Raw genomic sequence first — 22,874 nt, forward strand, 5'->3', positions numbered from 1 at the left:
CCATACCCATCTTCCCCCTCTCTTACATCCACCTTCCCCTTCTCCCTCCTCGTCAACACCCCCTCATAAGCTCATCCCACCACACCCCAACACACTCCTACTCTACCTTCCCACCCCACCCCATCCAATTCCTTACACCCACCACCCACCCCTACCCACAGACCCCTACCTCTACCCCACACTCCACCCATGCCTTCCCCACCTCCCAACACCCTCACATCACACCACACCAATACCCTCGCATCACACCACGCACACACTACAACTGACCAACTACTTTCTCCCTTTCTCCCTTCCCCCATTTTCACACTACATATGTCAAGATCACCAGCATTCTACCTCCCACACACAGCCCCTCGTTCCCGATCACCGTTTGTTATCTCCCCCTTTCTTAGCTCTCCTGAAATAAGAATTTCTAACTTCCGGTCAGCCATTGTTATGATCGGCCATTATTATGATTGACCGTTGACTGAACACTATTCAATTTTTTTTCTCCGTGTTTTTTCTCCTTGTCTCCGTATTCTTTCTGTTGAAGAGCATAGCTCGAAACGTTAAAGACTTTCCGTATTCCCGAGCGTCATACTAATATATACTTTTGTTATTTACACCACCTGTCCTCGTCTGTTGTTATTTTTTGTATATTCTCCCATATATACATATATATATATACATATATATATATATATATATAGTTCAAAAACACAATAACAAAAAAACAAAAAAACAACAAAGTGAGGACGTGATATGGATAGTATTATTGGACGCTCAGGAAAGGAAAGAGAGAGTGTATGATGTTTCGGGCGTAGCCCTTCGTCGGAAAGATGGAAAGTTCGGAGAATGGAAGAACGGAGAAAGAGGAAAATGGTACCGATGCCCACGAGGTTACATATCTGTCTGTTTTTCTGTCTACACAAACACACACACACACACACACACACACACTCTCTCTCTCTCTCTCTTGGTTTTAGTCAAAGACTGTGGTCATGCTGAGGTACTGTCTTGGAGGGGTGTTTCAGTAGATGAAATCAATCCCAGTACTTATTTTTCTCTCTCTAAGTTTTGAAATGCTAAATAATGGGTGCATAAACAAAGCAACACAAGTTATCAAATGCAGTTAACAGACACACACATATGCATACAGATCTATATCTACATACACACACAGACATATATTATAATTATTATTATTATTTAAAACAGTTTGATTTGGCACCAAGCAACTTAAAGTTTCATAGGCCCTTTACAGAAACCTAGCCTGTTGGGCTGTGGTAGCCGAATCGTCATTTAACATCCAAATTTTTCATACTTGCATGGGTCAGATAGAATTTGTTGAGGTAGATTTTCTACAGCTGGATGCACTTCATATCACCAACCCTCACTTGCCTCCAAGCAAGACAGCCTTTTCCCATTGCTAAACATGTTTTTCACAGAAGACTGGATATGAACAACCTTGCTTGTGTGACATGTCTAGATAAAGACACACACACATACACACAACAAGCTTCTTTCAGTTTCCAATTACCAAATCTGCTCACAAGGTCTGGGTTTGCCTGGGCTATAGTAGAAGACACTTGTCCAAAGAACCACATAGTAAGAATGAACCAAAACCAAATGGCTGGGAAGCAAGCCTCTCAAACACACAGCTACACCCATGTCTTAGTTATTATTCACCAATCAATGTGATTACAAACGTACAAACAGTACATCTCATGGTGGATTTTTACATGTGAAACAGTATAGGACGCAACTAAGCGATAAGAACTTATTCAGCAGCAAGGCTCAATCTAGAGTTATTCATTAGTTAAGTTGATAATCTTCTGTACACATATGTAAATTTAGCTTTCCCAACATTTGTATGCATTTGTTTATATCCAAAAGCTAAGTTTTATCTGATCTTTCTTATGCAAACATTTATTTGCAATAGTTGAAGTCTTTCATATTGCAATCAAATACATGTGCAATAATCTTCTTAAATGAATTGTTACTTGAATGCTATAATATTTGCTATACTTTATGAGCATTAATGACATGCCAAATTGGAGTAGTGCTATTTGTGGGATGTATAAAAAAACAACAACATTAGTTGATAATTTAAACATTTTATAGAGATGCTCCCCACTCCTGAAAAAAAACAAAAAAACCTAGACAATTATTCAAAAATAGTTATATTAATAGCAAAATATAAAACAAAACTTGCGACACAGATAGCACATCCTTGTAACAAACCAATTCTAGATGCCCCAGGACACTATTTCATGAATTGGTCAATTTAATATTATATCAACAGGCTGAAGATTTAAAGTCTGCTGATAATGAATGAAAAACAGACACAACAGTGTTCTCATTATTCTTGCCCAGATTAAAACTGTGCAATAGCAACCACCACAACCACACATGTGTGTGTGTATTCTTTTATTGGGTTTAGTTTGAGAGCTGTGGAACAGCCAATATATATGTGTGTGTGTGTGTGTGTGTGTGCGGTTATATTTTAAATGATTGTGTATACTCAGATGTGGAAAGACTTGCATTGTGGAAATGTGGAAATTATTCTGCCATATAGAGAATTTTCACAGTGAAGGTTTTTCCATATCTGAGTGTACATGAATATGTTAAATATAACTGTACACAAAATTTCAGTCAATGCTGCTTTGAGCAACTCAAAGTAAAATGCATGCATGCATGCACACACACACACACACACACACACACACACACACACACACACAAAATAAATATGGTTCTTAAATACTAACAGACTGAGGCAATTTATTGTTCTCAAAGGAACAATAACTATTCAGCTTTATATGTTCAAAAGAAAAAACTTTACACGTTTGCACTCACAAAATCGAAGAAAATGTTACACTGAAAACTGTAAAGAAATCATAATTGATCTTAATGCATTATACACACATGAACATGGGTAGTATACAACTATTTAAACATTATAAAGAGATGTCTTTGGAAAATATGTACGAGTGTCTTACAAAACAAAATGTATATTTATAGACTCAAGTTTGATTGTTTCAAAATATGCATGTGTGTATATGTGTACACACACACATATATGCATATATATACTTTTACAAACAGACTGTTGCATAAAATAGCTAAAACTGAAATCAGTTTTGCACTGATATGCATTGCAATGTTCAGCCTGTTAGCAAATACTACAATGATACTGAAGGAAATGCAAAACACCAAAACTTTTGAACCAAAGAGAGACAAAGAAAAACTAAATGATCTATTACAGATCCCAGACAGAGTGCGAAACCTGTTTATTAAGAAACTTATCATCAAGTTCATTAAATATCATCATCACCATCATTTAATGTGTTTTCCATGCTGGCATAGGTTGGATGGTTTGAGAGGGGCTGGCCAACCGGAGAGCTGCACCAGGCTCCAATTGTCTATTTTGGCATGGTTTCTATGACTGCATACTTTTCCTTACACATAGGTCCTGAGGACAGCTGATATCTTGAATATTGAGGCAATGGTGCACAAGCACCAGTTACGTTGGACTGGACCCTTATTAGAATGAAGGATAGCAGGATCCCTAAGCAGATGCTATATGGGGAACTTGTGAATGGAAAGAGACCCCGGCAGAAACCAAGACTGTGATTTAAGGACTGTGTCAAGTCCTCATTAAAGGCCTGTGATATGCAGGAGACTGACTAGGAGAGCAATGCTTGTCATCACCATAGATGGAGGATGCAGGTTAAGGAGTGGGGGGGGGGGTCAACACTTTTGAGAGAGCACATATTCTACATGAAGAACTTGAGTGTGCTGCTCGAAAGTGCACTGCTGGTGTAGTGAATGGGGAAAGCTTTGGTAAGCATTGGTTTGCAATGTTTGCAGTCATGTATGCTTGTCAAGTGCAGGGCTCATTAGCCACCAACGGAGCCGCAAATGCAAAATATTAGTTAGTCCTAGAGCGCACAATGTTCCTGAAGGTCAGCAATTGCCTTCCTCGGTCATGAGTGGATGGCCATCATATATATATATATATATATATATGTGTGTGTGTGTGTGTGTGTGTGTGTGTATGTATGTATGTGTAAATGCATTTATAATGGTGAAAAAAGGCCTCACAGAGGAGATGACAAAGAACCAAGACTTCTGGCAGTTTGCTGTGCTTGAGAAAACAAGTCAAGCTGAGTAAATTCATAGCTGTCCATGCATACAGGTATGTCCTCTACATCCCTCTCTCAGCCAAGAAATCCTTGTCTTGTGGGCTTATGGGTGCTGGCGCTACATAAAAGTGTCCATATTAGTACCATGTAAAAAGCACCAATGCTGATATCTGGTAAAAGCACTCAAGCCAGTGCCACATAAAAGCGCCCATGCTGGTGCCATGTAAAAGTGCTCAGTACACTCTGTAAAGTAGTTGGCATTAGCAAGGACATCCAGCAATAGAAACCATGTCAAAACAGACAAACGGAGCCCAGGGTGTTCTCCAGCCAGTCAGCTTCTGTCAAGCCATCCAACTCATGCCAGCATGGAGGACGGACATTAAATAATGATGATGATGATGATTTAAGTATGTGTTCATGTGTGTGTGTGTATATATATATATATATATATATATATATATATATATATATATATATATATATATATATATATACAACATAACAGTCTATAACTCACATTCATAACTGAAATGAAAATGACTTTAATACCAGGTCACTGAAGTGTCTTTCAGGCAAGTTACTAATGCTCCAAGTGTCTTATCTTGGCTAAATAATTAATTTTCATAATCAATAAAGCTTAATTAAATATTCTCAGATGGTTTGATAAATCTGATGATAGATTCAAACTTAACATTTTCATGCATAAAAACCATAAAAATTATAATAAAACCATCACCAGCCAAATTTTCTCTTCTTGTCAAAAACAATTGCAGTGTGCTTTAGAAATTTCCCCATAAAACATATCAATAGGCAAAGAGTAAAGCAAAGAGATATATAAAAGAGAAAATTTAAGGCACATAAAAATGTTTCCCTTTCTGAAATTAGAAAAAAATGCATATGGAAGCGAGATATAAATTAAGAAGGGAAGAAATTGTATATGAAATACCATGAAGCATTATCATTTCAAGTCTTGAGTCCAAGACTTACCTGATGGACTTGTGTCTGTGTCAGTGCTGAGCAAATCAATAACTAATTGTAAGGTAAATAAAACGGTAAGTTGTGTTAAACAAAATGGCCCACAATATAAAAAAGAAGATGAGAAAAAAAATTGATGATTCAAATAGTTTGGTAGACTTGGTCAAACAAAATGGTAGTCATTATTTTAGACAATATCAGATGAAATGTTTGCCCAATTCAAATTCATTGGTTGATCTGAAGTAAGAAGCTGTTCATAGCCTTCATCACAAATACAACCCCCAAAATAGAGATGTCCCCTCTATACTAGAACTACAGTAGACAATAGTATATCAGCACCCACTACACTCTCTGAGTGGTTGGCGTTAGGAAGGGCATCCAGCTGTAGAAACACTGCCAAATCAGATTGGAGCCTGGTGTTGCCATCCGGTTTCACCAGTCCTCAGTCAAATCGTCCAACCCATGCTAGCATGGAAAGCGGACGTTAAACGATGATGATGATGATGATGATGATGATGATGATGATGACATAGGAGAAAATGCAAGATTGTGTCAAACAATGATAAACTCAAAATATATCAGAAGAAAAAGCTAACTTCAAAGATATTGAGCTTCCACAATTAAGATGAAAACATTTAATCATGTTTTTAAGTTTTTCCTTAGGATAGAGGATTGTTTCTGCTTTTTTATTACTATTCGTTTGGAATTTTAAAAATGACGGTCATCAAGATATCCCAGTGTTCTTATTGGCCTGTGGTCTGCTGCTGGTTAGCATATACTCAAGGGAAGCAACTGGACTGGTATGGATTTAGAACTCACAATGATGATACAGAGAAAGAGCAAAAAGTTGCAGGATGACACTATTGGTTATACTAAGTAATCATACATGGCAGGGGGTAAATAAATTTGACCATAGAAAGTTGTCTAATCAGAATACATTAAAATACATCAAAAGATAATATACTGTAGATCAGTCAAAAAAAAGCTGATATGAAAAGAAATGATATTAAACCCAAAACATTGACTTTGATGACAACAAGGATAAGAAAGAAGCTAAGAGATTTGTACAAAGTTAAAATAGTACTAGCACATGATGTTAGCAGATAGTTGTTAGTGCAGAGGTCATGATGGTCTGGACATGGGACCAAAGTAGATGGCAGACTAATTTAATGATGATAAGAGTCAGTAAAAAAGTGCTATGACATGCTATTAACAATAGCCAGAGAAGAGTTTGATCAAGTTATTATCTATCATTACAACTGCTGAATAAAAAATAACATTTATAGAGCACTATAATTGAACATCAGGAAGGCTGGGTAGCTGTGATGTGAAAACATTGTAATGCTAATTTTAATAAACAAATATATTTTAGGAATAATGTAGCTAGCATCTATGAAATTCAAGACTGTCTATGTATGTATACGGACATGTGTCTCTGTTTATATTGTCCCACATAATCTTGTTATCATAATGATTGTAGTCTCTCAATATCTATTCTGTTGTTGTAACTAGCTTCAGGTAAATCATTATTAAGCAGACTTATGTTTAGAGACATTCCAGCCATGATCATACCATTTATTTTCGGGCAGAGGATTACATTAACCAATGTGTCCTTCCGTTTTACAAGATGGTGAAGTGTGATTTGATGGAGATTTGGCCACTTTTCTAGCAGACTGAATGACCAAACAGAAGATTTTTCATTGGCTTCACCATATTCATTACCGTATAATATGTATGTTATTGTATGCCATCATTGCTAATTAAACATTCCGATTTTTATCTTCTGATTTTTTTTTTCTCAAATCTAGCAGAACAATAAAAATGAAAACAATCTTCCTTTTTATAGTATCTGAATTATTTCACGCAAAACTGAGAACAGAAGATAATTAAAAAAAAAACTAAAAAAATAAAAACAGAATTCCCTGGATTTAAAACATTTCAAAGAGATAAAGTAAGAATAAGCAAGACAAATGAAGACCAAAATACAAGTAAACACATAAGCATAACTCACCACTTCCAACGTTCCATAATCCAGAAACTTCTAATGTTCGCAGTTTTTTTTCTAATTCTGCAATTCTGTTCCCCAATATTCTGGAATGAAAAACAATTAATAATGAAAAAAAAAAAAAAAAATAGTTAAATAAAATAAAACAATGTAGAAATCATCTCTTACACAATGTAACATAAATTTGTGGACAGATATAATCAAATGAATTGATCCAAGTATATAGCTGGAACTAATTTAATAGTCGAGCAGGAACAAAAATCAGAGTGGATCTTATAAGGATTTGAACTCAAGATATAAAAACATGAAACTAATACTGTGCATTATTTAATTTAGCAAATGTCCATTTTTGCTGACATACCACCCTTAAAAATATTATTTTCTAATACAAGTATAAGACAACATATTTTTTGTTGTTTTTTTGTGGGGGGAGTAGGGTATATAGTTGATTAGACTGATGCCAGTATTTAAATGGTACTTTATTTTAATCAATCATTGAGGGTTGAAATGAAAAGATATATTTGAACACAGATCATAAACAGGATATAACTAAATACAGCAAATCATTTTATCTGCTGCCCTACCATTTCTGCCATCTACTACCTTGATAATAAATATTTCTCACAAATTTGGGGAAGTGGGTTGGAGCAGTGAAAACAAAAACAACTGCAGTCTGATTTAAATTGAGAATGTAGAAGGACAAAGCAAAATGCTGTTAGATATTTAATCTAGTGTTTTATCATTTCTATTATAACATTAACTTTAACAATAATGATGGGAAAACATTATTAGCATGTTTAAATCTTTGGCCTATGATTAGGTAGCTCAATATATTATACACGGGGTCATCTTTTGGAGGTTGAATTAGTTGCAGTATCAAAGAATGAAGTCTATTGAAGAAGAGGAAAATGCAAAATAAATCTTACTTATTTGTTTTCCGCTGATGAGACAAAGCTAGATTTTTGTCATTGATAGTTTCTAAGAGAGCAACAGCTAAGCCCCGAAGATCTGCCATTGCCTGGACACTTGGAACTGTATATTTCTTATCTTCAATCAAATGGTGGACTATGTAGAAAGACAAATTCATGGTCAAATTTCTTTTTACACGAAATTAGCAATTTCTTAGACATGGCATGAAATATCACATTTATTAGAAAGTACTGAAAACAGCACAAAACTTGAGAAGATTTTTTTTTCATACCAAAATTTGTTTTTCATACAAAATTTGAAAGATTTTTTTTCATACCAACCTTGCTTCTGGCTAATGACCAAGCTGTCATTTCGATTTTGACCAAACTTTAGACCTCCCTTACTTTTCTTTCTTTCTAGAATATTCTGAAAATATATATTAAACAAAAGACACCATGTAGATTAAATAGCATCAGTCAAATATTGTACAACATTAACAGATATGTACAGTCAGAGAATACAACAGACTTTGCAGTAATATATTTTAAAGCGGCAACAATGTGGACACTGTGATAGCATCAGAGCTGAGGATAGTAGATGTGTCAATAAAAGCTTACATGTTTTAATGATAAGATTATGAACAAATGGCTAAGATTTTAGTGTAAATGATATTAGCAAGTGACCCATTGGAATCAAACCATATGTCTTTCACATAGCAAGCAATTAGAATCCTAAAAGTAAGTCTTTTGCTGTGGTCTATCTCACATTCATGCTAATAATGTCTAATGAAATTATGATGACAATCTTCAAGTTTCTCAACTCCAATAGAATACAAAAGCAATTATATTAAACAATAATTGTCATTTTACTTCTATTTGGAGTTTTGTTTGCAAATTCATCCCTTACTCATAGATAATTTTCATCTTATAATGATGTCTAATGTTTCCATTAGTGATTATCTGCCTCTCACTACAAGCATATAACATTAACCAAGACATCATTATTGATTCCTCAGTCACAAATATTAGATATGTATGTGACTGGTGAAGGGTACCAGCTTAACTTCTCTTGCTCTTGCAGCAAGACTTTGCTCTATTCACAAATGAATGATGTAACAGAGAAATTGGGGGTCCTTAATGGGTTGAGAAAACATCAACTGCCACTGGGTAATTGTCAACCTACAAACAGACAAGTCATGATAACCACACATAACTGAGTCCTGCCCATACAGCACCAGCTGTTGCTACCACTGCTACTTACATATGAAGGAAACAATCTTGTACTTCATTTCTTTAATCTTCAATAATATTCAATTCAAACACTCATACAAGCTACAAATAATCCCTCTTGACAATCTCACATCAATAGTAACAAAAGCTGCATCCCAAAAATAAGCTCATCTCCTCAGAGCCAGAAAATACATCCACCTCAAACAGTTCCTGACTCTTCTCTCCAAATGTACCCATTCGGGTTCTCACAGTAGGTACTTTTCCCATCCTATACCACAACTGAATGAATGTCATTCAGCTGATTACTAAGGCTAACTCACTAACACATTTTATCTCCCATCTTTTCTATATCTACTATAATGGCATCTGCTCCTCATACTACCCCATCCAAGTCCACCACCCAACACTGTCCTCTCTTCTTTCGTTGCCCATTGTTTGTCATTCTAAAGCCAGGATACCTCACTCTCCCTTCTTAGAACATCAGCTCTCTGGAATTCCCTCCTTACCCAAGTTTTTCCTGCAGGTGTTGGTTATACAGCTGTTCAAACTAAGCATTAAGTGCCACAATCTCACCAGTCTTGGAGAGTCTACAAAGGTCAGGCACACAAGCCTTTCCCCTTGATTAAATCATGAAAAATATTGCCTGATGGAGTGTGTAATATCACCTTAAACAAAACTGAAACATAGTTAATCTAGTGTGTTAAAACTTTTGATCACTCTCCAATGCTAAAATCAAACTTGTAACCAAATTGTGGTACATTAAGACGTTGCAGAAATATGTCTCCTGAGTTGAATCCAACCAGCTGGAATTGAAGATTAACCAAAAAATATAACCAAAAATGGATAAAATAAAAAGATAAATAAACAGATGAATTAATACCTTATACTTGGAAGCGGTTGCCATTGCCATTGTTTTTTCCTCCTCCATTTGTTTGAGTCTTTCTTGTAAATACCTACAACATACAATAGATAAATGAAATTCCATGTCATTAGAACTCCCTGTAAGTACTTCTCATCCAATTACTCAGCTATATAATTTAGATATTTGTTAAGAGCTAGTAGAGTAAAAATCAATGTAAGCACTTATATTAAATCAAAATTATAATTTTTCAGAGTATTAACTTTATCCTTAGAATGTATATTTGTAATAATTACACCTTCACAACATTTTGATCATCAGATATCTTATCCTTGGATGATTATATGATCCAAGGTAGGATTTGAACTACAGCTGAACTGGATTAAAATCCATCCTTGAATTGCAAACGCTTCCAGGAATAAATAATTGATTAGGGATGAAAACTGATTGAAGTATAGTAAAGATTAAACAACTGCAAATATATGTGCTGAGGATAAGGTTAAGAATTATCGTCATTGTTTAACATCTGCTTTCCATGCTGGCATGGGTTGGATGGTTTGACTGAAGACTGGCAAGCCAGAAGGTTGCACCAGGCTCCAATCTGATCTGGCAAGGTTTCTATTGCTGGATGCCCTTCTTAATGCCAATCACTTCAAGAGTGTAGCGAATGCTTTTTACGTGCCACTGGTATGGGACCAGTCAGGTGGTATTGGCACTGACTATGCTTGAATGATGCTTTTTACATGCCACTGGTATGGGACCAGTCAGGCGGCACTGGCATTGGCCACGTTCGTATGGTGCATTTTACATGCCACTGGTACGGGAGCCAGTCCAGTGAGACTGACATCGATCATGCTCGAATGGTATTTTTTATGTGTTATAAGCACGAGTGCCAGTTAGGTGGTACTGGCATCGGCCACAACAATGATTTCATTTGACTCAACAGGTCTTCTCAAGCAGATACTTTCACTTCCAAAATATATATTACAATTTTTACCTTTTACTTATTTCAGTCATTGGACTGTGGCCATACTGGGGCACAACTTTGAAGAGGGTTTAGTCGAACAAATTGACCCCAATACTTATTTTGTTTTTGAGTTAGTTACTTATCCTATTGAGCTCTTTTGCTGAATCACTAAGTTAGAGGGATGTAAACACATCAACACCAGTTGTGAAACATATGTAGAAAACAAAACAAAACATGAGTGATTGTTTATAAGATATTTAGTTATGCCATCTTACATATGCTTTATTAACATAAGGTGATTAATAATTACATAATGTAAGTTATGTTGCTAGCCATTCCCAAAATGGTGAAGCCTCTCATCTTTTCAATCCAATAATGTTATGTCTAAAAGTTACTTGTCTCTGATAATTAGACATGAAGTCTTGATTATTTAATTTGCACAACTAATAATCATCTTATGCTAATGAAACGTATTTAAGATGGTGTAACTAAATATCTTATAATCAATATCTAGTGTTTTGTTTACTACATAAAATTGGTGTAACACTCAAACTTAGATTTCATAACAAAGGATACAACTACAATACATGAACAGGAATACACATGGAGTTCTTAATATTGGTTATTTGTCAAACAGTTTAAGGTATAAATTTAGGTAGGTAGGTAGGTAGGAAGGTGGGTAGATATATTGCATATGTATAGTGTTTAATATTGTCTATCTAAAGGTATTATACATGAAGCCAGTACAAGCTATGTACAAAGATGCAGTATGTAAAGTGAGTGTCAACAATTTCAGTGACAAATTTAGCATGAAAGTAGGAGTTCATCAAGGCTCAGTCCTCAGTTTTCTATTCATCATAATCCTACACAATAAATTTTGAAGCTGGTTATCTATGGGAATTCTTATATGCTGATAAATTAGTTCTCATAGCCGAATCTATAGAGGAATTAGAGTGGTAATTCCAGACATAGAAGCTAAACCTACAATTGAGAGGCCTCAAGGTAAACTTAGTAAAGACAAAGGTTTTAGTATGAAAGAAAGAAGATAGGACTCAGGTACTTTCAGGGATATGGCCTTGCTTGATTTTTAAAAAAAAATGAGTAGGTATTAACTCCATAAACTGTACTCAATGTAAGCTATGGGCATATAAGAATTGTAATGGAATCGTAGGCTGGCTAACAGAGAAAGTAAGCTTCATATGAGACAAATGCACTGGAGCAATGTGTACTATGAACACACTAGAACTAGATTCTCTTACATACTTAGATGGCTCACTAAAAGTAGTTGATAGCTATTGTTACTAGGAGATTTAATTAGATCTGGCTGCCATTTCTAATGATTTAATTAGATTTCTTGAAGCTCACTTGATGCAAACAATTAGTTTGTATCACAATCAGTTTGAGTTAATAAGAAAAGCTATATTTTTAGTGAGTCAATTACAAAGAGAAGATCTAGACTAAGAACAAACTTATCAATTTTGTAGTTTTTGATTCGGAGAAAATCGTTAATGTAGTCTTGTGTGTACTAAAGAAACTAATGCAGATGAATAACTTGTAAGAGTCATGTAAGTCAGGTAACAATCAGCAGTGAATTCAATGAAAGATTTAGCATACAGAGAGGTGTTCACCAGGGTTCTATCCTCAGCTTTACTTCTATGCATTACAGTTCTGAAGTATACAATACAAGAGTTCAGGACTAGTTATCCTTAGGGCCTTTTATATACTCATGATAGGCCCAAAGCAGAATCTATTTAAAACATAGATTTTGAGCACAAAGGCTTAAAAATTACAATGGTAAATATTAAACAGTTAGGTAGTAATAGAGACTTAGTAACAGACTTTCCAAGTTATAGCTTTATGTTATAGTTTGGAAAGTCTTGGTGAAGTATGGAGGCAGGAAGTTGGTAGAAATTTAAGTACACAGTGCAAGTAATGGGTACACAAAATATGCAGTGGGATCTCTGGTAGAGTGACTGAAAACCAGGATTTCAAAAGTACTGTTCCTTCTAAGTTGTGCTTGAGATCATGCATACATATCTTGCAATCATTACATAAAAAATTAGTTGCTTGAAATAGTGTAGAAATTCATAATTATATTTATTATATATGTATTAACTATTAGATGCACATGGTTCCTGGTTCACTTCCACTGAGTAGTACCTTAGGTAAGTGTCTTCTACTAAAACCTCAGGTCGACCAAAGCCTTGTGAGTAGATTTGGTAGACGGAAACTGAAAGAAGTCAGTTGTATTGTATTGTGTTGTGTTGTGTTGTGTTGTGTGTGTGTGTGTGTGTGTGTGTGTGTGTGTGTGTACATGCATGAGTGTATGTATGTATGTATGTATGTATGCAGGTGTGAGTGCATGTGTGTTACTGTCTCCTTGTCTTTACATTACTTGATAGTTGCAAACAAGTGCTGTCATCCCAGAGTGTCATTCATTTCCAATATCCAGTGAAAACATGTTTGATTACAGGGAAATATCATCTTACTCAGAAACAGGTGAAGGTTGACAACAAGAAGGGCATCCAGCCAGAGAATATCCACCTCAATAAATTCCATTTGACCCATGCAAGAATGTAAATCTGGACGTTAAAACAATGGTGATGATATACATACATATTTAGTATACTCTTACTTTTGTTTTAAAAAAAGAAAAAACCTGCAGAATATAGAATTAGTTTTGCACAATGGCTTCTTAAAACTAATGAGAACATTGTTCACATATAAAAAGATCAATTAGAATAGTATGCAGTAGAGGCACCCATAGAATAGAGTCCAAGCACTATGCATATGACTTTTTAGGTGCAAATTTCCTTTCTAATTATGTTGCTTGCGCAATCAATCAAGGTTGTGAAGCAGGTGCTATATCCAACCACTGATACACAAGTATAATCAGTAATTGCTAAATGTGAAAAGGAAAAGCACAATTTTAATGTGTTTGTTAGCCTATTTTGTAAGTAACCATACATAGCCTGTCCTATATAAATGTTTTTAGTTATGATTCTGAATTTCATGCCACAATAATCTCTAAAGAAATTTGAAATTTAACATTAGATTTGAAGCAATGAATAAAAATTAGCAATGAATTTGATAGCATGCATGAGTGAAAGAGAAAGCGAGGGGAAGGAGGGAATGTGGGGGGAGGAGGGGGAGGTTGTGTGTGCATGTGCGGTCAGGCATTATCTTTAGATTTCCATTTATAAGTAGCTGTGTCTACCACATCTGGCCTTATATACAAACGTTTGTAGATGACCACTTTTAAATGTTTTGGTACTAGTTAGTATATACTTTATACAATTTTATACATACGGATTATATGAAAATAATTATTATTCATTTTGCTGTTTAAGTATTTGTTTATCAATAAATTATTATAACTGATCATTTCAGAATATATACAAAATGTTAAGATGAGAGTTCATGAACAGATGTTTTCTTTCTTAATGCTATTTACTAGTATGATTATCAATAAATCAACAGCTCACCATATTTCATTTACGATGGCTAGATTTGATGGAGCTACTATATTATTAGTATTCCATTTGTGATTTATTTATGAATAACTAATCAATCAGATTACATGCAAAATAGTTAGAAGAGAGACCACAAGAGCTTTTAAGTGATATGAACAATTACCAGTTTCCATGTCAGAATATAGTCTCTTGATAATTCACCCAATGCTTCAGCAACAGTCTCATTTTAAGACTATCTCCTTAAGATCCTTTCTACCTACTTCATCTCTTTCTCCCTCTTTCAGTATAGATATATCCCTTTTTTTTCTCATAACACTCTCCTCATATGCTGCTCTCTCTCCCTGTCTCTCTCTCCAATGTCCCATTTTCCCACTTGCTGAGGTCTATTGGTGAGACAATATCTGATCACTGTAGCATCCTATTTGCCAAACATGCATAGTTAGCAGTATATCTCTATCACTATTTTACTCTTCCTATATCTCCCTGTCTCCTTCACTCCATATTTCTATCTCTATACCAGTTTCTACACTATTTGCAAGAACTGTGAACAACTTTGGCAGTATCTAACTCTGAATGAAAGTCTCCACAGATGAGTACCACACATCATCTAGAAGAGCAATAGCTAAATGAAAATGGACAGAGAGTAGAGAGACACTTTAGTCCTGATAGACAACTTCTTTAGTGCTTGTAGCATAATAAAATGTCAAGTGATTGCTAACAAGAAGAGCATTCAGCCAATAAAGCCACATCAAAATTATGACAGTCACAAATATAATGAAAAGCACTGATTGTGTATGTAGGACTAAGCTACCATGTCAGTGATGTGCATAGAAGAGAAGATGGAACCATTTAGACTTGTGCAAGAGCCCCACAACCATCAAACAATCACATGAACGCCTTCACTGATGCAGAAAACAGACACTCAGCTACAACCCATGCTACCATGAGAAATTCTCCTTTTCCTGTCAGGTACAAAACATTAGGGCTGCCACCATTAACACTGGTGTAAAAATGTTGGATCAAAGGAAAATTATATGCAATGATTAACTTTCACTTCAAAACACTCAAGAGCTAACTGTATTTCCATAATGCGGGTGGGTGGAATCATCAATCAGTGGCATGATTGACATTCTAACTGTCCAAAGAAAATCTTTATTCAGCATGCACCAAAAAATTAACAACTGGTTCTTATTTTAGAAAAGGTGCTAACAACCAGCCCCTTATATAAAAAAAAACAATGGAAAAAGGTCCAGCTCACCAGTGTGTATACAAATACTCATGAACATAAATTTAATATTTAATTTCCAGGCTTGGGTCTGCAGTATAACCCAACAAACCCTACATCTTGATTCTACATCATCTCATCTGTGAGATCTAATGTGTGTATGCATTTTTTCAAGTGAGATGACAAAGGGCTGAAATACCTGGTGCCAGGCTGTACTCAAGAAGACCCGTACTCCACAGCAGAAGTGTTAAGACCGACCCTTCTGATAGTGTAAAGCACTCATGACAGTGCCACGTAAAAGCGCTTGTGTGGTGTCACATAAAAGTGCCTGTTTCTATTACTCCTTCCTTGCAGTGCCATGTAAAAGGGCTCACGCAGTGCCACGTAAAAGGGCTCATGCAGTACCACGTAAAAGGGCTCGTGCAGTGCAACATAAAAGTGCCTGTTATGTGGCATGTAAAAGCACCTGTGTAGAGTCATGTAAAAGTGCTTGTGCAGTGTCATGTAAAAGTGCTTGTGCAGTGCTACATAAAAGTGCCCATGTGGTGCCATGTAAAAGTGTGTGTGGAGTCGCAAAAAAAAGTGCCCGTGTGATGCCACATAAAAGCGCCCATATGGAACTATGTAAAAGCACCTGTGCAGTGTCTTGCAAAAGTATCCAGCACACTCTGTAAAGTGGTTGGCATTAGGAAGAGTATCTAGTCATAGAAACCATACCAAATCAAACTGGAGTCTGGTGCAGCCCCCAGCTCGCCAGCATGGACAACAGACGTTCAATAATGATGATGATGAATTGACATAATTATATACATATATATCCAAATTTGATAACATAATAAATAAATAAAAACAATGCATTCCAAGAACCAATAAACTGTTTTAGAGGAACATACCGATTCTCCATGACCATGGCATCGATATCAAGAATTCTTCTCTCATCTCCTTTCAGTATATAGTTCAGCTCCTGGTTTAAGCGTTCATACTTCGTTTTGTAAGCATCTCTTTCAGTCTCTTGTTCTTCTTTCTCATCTAGTACATGTTGCAGGTCTCGCTCCAGCTGTAGATACTAATTAAACAATTTAGGAATTAAAGAATCATATAAAGTAAAGTGATACAATAGAAAGAAAGAAATTGAAGATAAATCGACTATAACTGATTGATTCTTTCTGAATTACAGGAGTTATTTAAGCTGGTGCTGAATAACTGATTCTGTACCATTTAGTGGATATGAGAGAGAAAAACCTTCTTGGTAACAGAATGATGGTCTGTGATAGGTAGCTCTTCCTGTAAATTGAACTCAGCACTGCAAGCCAACAACACATTTATTAATCTCTCGGTGCTGTTACTACTTCCTTATGACTACTTAGATATTATTACTGATGACTGCTTGTAACTCTGGACAGGAAACTTTATTCTGCGTGTCAAAGTTCACCTGATCAACCACACAAACATATACACAGTCATAGACAATTAGTTGTCACAAATAGATACATTTTCTAAATATATGGAGACTGAATTCATATCTTTTCTTTGACTATTTTAAAAACATTTTCCATATTAACGCAGCTGAGGGACAATTTAATAAATTTGAATCACTTTGTTTTGTTCAAAGAATACAATACAACAACTGGTAATAATGTTTAGACTCATGACAATTAGAGCAAGTGTTCAGGACTATAACCTCATTAACCATTGTGCTTCAGTCACTCTTTATTTTCAACTGATTCAATGTAAACAGCTAGTCTTTACACAATGTTTATGTGAAAGTCATTTCTGTCAAGGTTGTTTCTTCAGTTAGATGCAGCTCTTAATTGATTTTAGAAATGAACTGCTGAATTTTTAATGTAATCTACAAGAGCCATAATGGTTGTAAGCTTGAAGTGATCAGAGTAAAAGGACAGATCTAAATACTGATGAAATATTTAATCTGGTGCTTTACCAGTTCTGCTTATCTCATGCTCCTAAAAATCAATATTTTTACCATAACTACTTACAATTTGTTATATGGACTGTTAGATTTGTTTGTGGTTCGTCTGAAGTCCCATATTTCAATATAGTTCATCTGAGGTCCCTGTTTTGCTGTTGTTTTGAGTGACTGTCGAGGTTGAATGTTATTGGGATATATATGGCGAGGAAGACATTCTTGTTTCTTGATAACTAACATTCGGTGAGTGAATTCTTTGTTTATAGTTAATAAATAAATGTGATAACTAAATAGTACAACTCGTTGTGTTTTCTCTGCGAGTCCCCCGAGAGGAATACAACACAATTCCTGGCAGAGATCGAACCTGTGTAGTTTTTATGCTGTTTCTCATGTTTGTTATACACAAACAACCATTAACATCAAATGTTATTACCATCATTTTCATTCTCATTGGTTTGATGTCTATTTTTTGTAATGCTGGCATAGAACAAGACATGATATGAAAGAAACACTCAGAAACGTTTCTACAAAAGATTAACAACCAACCTTTTCTTTTTGAGATTCCAGTCGCCGTACAAGGTCTTCTCTTTCATAGGCTGGAAAATGCCGAGTGTTGATACCCTCATCTGTGGTACCAACTCGCTGCCGTGCAATCTGTTCTCGCAACAGCTATTTGAAGACAAATATCAGGTAACAATATTACTAATGGCAATTTTTTGTCACAATAAGTAATCAGTCAGGAAAAAAAGTTAGACATTGCTGTTTTCAATTCTTAGAGAAGTTACAAACTGTTTAAAGCATGTATGACAGAGTGTAAATGTCTTAAGAGAAAAGTTGGGCATAAAAGGCATTAGATGTGGTGTGTAAGAGAAATAACTGCATTGGTATGGTCATGTGATGCATATGGATGTGGACAGCTGTGTGAAGAAGTGCCAATCTCTACCAGTGGAAGGAAGTTGTGGAAGAGGAAGATCCAGGAAGACATGGGACAAGGTGGTGAAGTATGATCTTCAAACACTGCCTCATGGAGGCAATGACTAGTGACCAAGACCTTTAGCAATATGCCATGCTTGAGAAGACCTGTGAAGCCAAGTGAAATCATAATTGTGGCCGTTGTCTGTGTCATGTAACTGGCACCCATGCCGGTGGCACATGAAAAGCACCTTTCGAGCATTGGGCCTCACGGAGCCAATGTGGCCAATGCCGGTGTCATGTAACTAAATTTTGTGCCAGTGGCACATAAAACACACCTTCTGAGGTGCTGGGCCTCATGGAGGCAATGACAAATAACTGAGACCTTTGGCAATATGCTATGCTTGAGAAGGTAGACCTATTAAGTCAAGTGAAATCATAGTTGTGGCAGATATTGGTGTCAAGCCAGTGGCACATAAAAGCACCCATTAATATCTCAGAATGGTAGGTGTTAGGAAGGGTATAGATGCCATGTCAAATCAGACTGGAGTCTGGTGCAGCCCCCTCAACTTACCAGTTCCAGTCAAACTGTCTAATCCATGCCAGCATGGACAATGGATGCTAAATGATGATGATGATATATATATATCAAGAAAACCCATCCTGTACGCAAGAAGACCACAGTTGAAATGTTAAGGTCACTCCTCCTGGTGAAGAGGATTTGCCTGTAAGAGTCATGTGCTGGTGTCACATTAAAAGCAGCCGACACACACTGTAATGTAGTTGGTGTTAGGAAGGGCATCCAGCCATAGAAACCAAGCTAAATCAGATTAAAACTAGGTGCAGCTCTCCAGCTTGACAGCTCTGACCAAACCGTCCAACCCATGCCAGCATGGAAAACAGACATTAAAGGATGATGATGATGTATATGTATGTATGTATATGTCAGATAACTGAGATAATTGTGTCAGATAATGCATAATACATTTAAGAAAGTTTCTCTCATAACTTGAGATTCATACCAAGGCAAACCCAACATCAATTATTTTTATGACCAATAAATTTTTAAACTTTGTCTACACTGAGATAGTGTCCCAATAATTTCCCAGAGAGTGAAAAAAAAAAATGAATAAAAAAAAAAGCTGAAAAAATACCTTGATATCTCCCTGAGCATCAGAAAGTTTCTGTTTCATATCATCCACTTCAAACTGTAATGATTTGCTATGATCACGAGAATCAGAGAGCAGCTTGTGAATATTCTAGAAGTAGAAAAAAAAGGGCTAAATTAAAATATCAAGAGAGTCATAAAGACACCTGGAAGCATTCACAACTGATGTTCATCAACAGTATACTATCCCTTTTCCCAAACATTATTTATTCATTTATTTATCTGAAATTTTAGCAGTACTCATAAAATGTAGATGTAAGCAAAAAGGTCACAATATATAAGAATAACAGTTTATATTAAAATATGTTTATAATGCCTTAGTTTCTCAAAATAAGATCCATTTAGGTACCAAATTAGATTTGACATCATTTAAATTTGATGACTAGACAAGAACTAGTGGGTTTTTTTGCAACATTAACTGGCTGAATTTTTTTTATCTCTCCAGGGAAGCATATTCTCAAGAGGAAGTACATACAGCAATAATGAATATTCAAATCAAAGGAAATATGGAATTTAATAATGGCCATTTTAAATTCATTTCTTCCTTGATAGTATGGTTGAGAGAATAGTGGTTGGCACAACTTATTTTACAGCTGGATGCCATTGCAACTGTTGTTAACCATTTAGTTACGGTGTAGATAAAATAAATATAGTAAAGACTTCAGTCATTTGAGTGTTTAAAAGGTTATCTTCTTTTAAGTATTTAAGAATTAAATATAAGTTGAATAAGTACACAAATACACACTCACATTGTCAGAGCAGTCATTGCCAGTGAAACCTTGAAGCCACAGTCACATTGTATTCCTATATAATACATACATGAGTAAGTGTGTGTGCATGTGTGTTTTGTAGACATCCTTTCTTGGCAAGTTACCTCGTCTGAAGTATGGTGTTAAAATTCTAAAACAATTTCATCAGGGCAGCATCACGAGAGTCATTTAAAATGCATAGAAACATTCACACACACATATATGTACAGGGGTTGGACAAAATAATGGAAACACCTAGCATCATAGCACCTTTTATCTTCCATTTGTTTCAGTCATTAGACTATGGCCATGCTGGGGCACCACCTTGAAGAATTTTTCATTGAATGAATCAACCCCCGTATTTACTTTTTCTTTTAAGTCTGATATTTATTTTATCGTTCTCTTTTGCCAAACCACTAAGTTACAGGGATGTAAACAGACCAACACCAGCTGTCAAGCAGTGGTGAGGAACAAACACAGACTTCTTTCAGTTTCTATCTACCAAATCCACTCACAAGGTTTTGGTCAGCCTGAGGCTTTAGTACAAGACACTTGCCCAAGATGCCACACAGTGGGACTGAACTTTGAGACATGTAGTTGGGAAGTAAGCTTCTTAGCACACAGTCACACCTGTGCCTATCCATATACAGTTAAATTACTTTTATTTTATTTCTTGATAGTGTAATATACTTCTTAGCATTTCATAATATACAATACTATCAAGAAATAAAACAGAATTAATTGTAAAAGTATATATATTTTTTAAATAGCTATCATGACTCTTTCACATAGTAACTCTGTATGTGTGTATATGTTTAATATATTTGTATACATGCATACAATAAAGCGTTTACCTAGAAAAACTGCTGGTTGCACTCCTGCATGTTGCAATCAAATTTCCAATTCTTATCAACCATACCATTTCTCTCCTTAAAACACTAATTATGCCACAAGTTACACATAGCACTTCATTATGGGGAGCCCTACTCCATTTGTATAATGCTAATCTCTTTCACAAAACTATTTCATCTTTCTGAACATGACATATCCCATCACGGCAGTCTATAGGCTAAGATAAAAACAGCAAAAAGATAAAAAACAAATAATAATCTTGCAAATCGCAGATCTGCAATCTATCGACCATTATAAAGCATTAGGAGTATTATTCAGAAGGTAAAAATGAAACCAGTAACTTAATTATGTTCACTTTGGTATGCCACCTGTACTGTAACTCAACATTTAGCATAAATAAGTATAGATTCTAATTTACCAACCTGTCCTTCTGCTCTACAGTCAATCCTGTCTCCACTGTAGAAAGAGGTGCCACCAAAACCCTGAAACAATAGATATATGCTCATAATATTTCTCACACAGCAACCATGAATAACATTGTATATGTGCCTGTCTAATTGATTGAGGTCAATCATATTTGTGCATATATATATATATGTATAGTGAAAATTTACAAAAAGACAAAAGACAAAGATGGGTGTGTAAACAACAAACAGATGTATTAATTTAATGCTCGGGCTCGGGAAGTGAGAAAGTCTTTTACGTTTTGAGCCTGCGCTCTTCAACAGAAAGGAACACAGAAATAAACAGGGAGAGAAAATAAAAAAAGGTTTAGTGGCTAGCGATCTATATATATATAGGCATTTATGTGCGCAGCAAAGGTACTCATGAATAGGTGTGGATGAATGCAAAGGAATGTAGAATGATGTGTTGGCATATGTGCAGTACTGCTAGGTTAGAAAAAAAAAAATAGAAACCAAGATTTTTATACTGATTAGAACATTCTTTGATAAACGTGATATGTAAACCTCTTGATCAAACTCCTTTTTCATAGGTTATACTCAGAACTAGTCACCAGTATTCAAAACTACATCAATAGCTGAACAATATTTCGTTATATCAGTGGTACTCACTCAATCTTCTGCCCCATAAATATTTGTATCTCCAGGATTGAACATGAACTTTTTATCTATGACCTTAAAATCTTTTATGTCATGTTTACTGGTATTAGCAGCAGCTTTATCTAAACATCTACTTCTTCTACCAAAGATCCTTGAACAGGAATCCAGGAATCAGGTTATATTGATGTTAAAATTCAAACATCAATTATTTTTAGGCAGATAAATCGTATAACATGCTCATTTCTTATGAAAAACTCTCAGAGAAATCCCTATATATTCAACATGTTAAAACTTCCTCAAAAAGAGATTTAGTTTTCTCATTAATGCAAAAAATATTTCAACACAGCAAATACATAACTGTCTACAAGGTATAGATACAGTTAGTTAATCCTTTCACAAACCTCCAGAGCTCACTGAACAATTGCTTAACCTGCAC

The 22,874-nt window shown here is 35.4% G+C and overlaps 1 protein-coding gene across 2 annotated transcripts in view; it reads right to left on the reverse strand.

Annotated features, from left to right (window-relative positions):
- LOC106872976 (coiled-coil domain-containing protein 149) overlaps nt 1-22,874 on the reverse strand; it is a 40,508-nt gene that overhangs the window by 11,894 nt on the left and 5,740 nt on the right. Inside the window, exons 3-11 of one of the 2 annotated variants that reach the window (XM_052965707.2) lie at nt 21,800-21,859; nt 19,763-19,867; nt 18,243-18,365; nt 16,666-16,838; nt 10,129-10,201; nt 8,361-8,445; nt 8,037-8,175; nt 7,117-7,196; nt 5,118-5,159 (exon numbers count right to left, since the gene is read on the reverse strand). In XM_052965707.2, the coding sequence (XP_052821667.1) occupies nt 5,118-5,159; nt 7,117-7,196; nt 8,037-8,175; nt 8,361-8,445; nt 10,129-10,201; nt 16,666-16,838; nt 18,243-18,365; nt 19,763-19,867; nt 21,800-21,859 (880 nt within the window). The remainder of the gene's footprint in view (nt 1-5,117; nt 5,160-7,116; nt 7,197-8,036; nt 8,176-8,360; nt 8,446-10,128; nt 10,202-16,665; nt 16,839-18,242; nt 18,366-19,762; nt 19,868-21,799; nt 21,860-22,874) is intronic. The other variant, XM_014920162.3, reaches the window with a different exon arrangement.

Source organism: Octopus bimaculoides, chromosome 2 (assembly GCF_046866305.1).
Source record: "Octopus bimaculoides isolate indiv1 chromosome 2, ASM4686630v1, whole genome shotgun sequence".
NCBI classification, from domain to species: domain Eukaryota; kingdom Metazoa; phylum Mollusca; class Cephalopoda; order Octopoda; family Octopodidae; genus Octopus; species Octopus bimaculoides.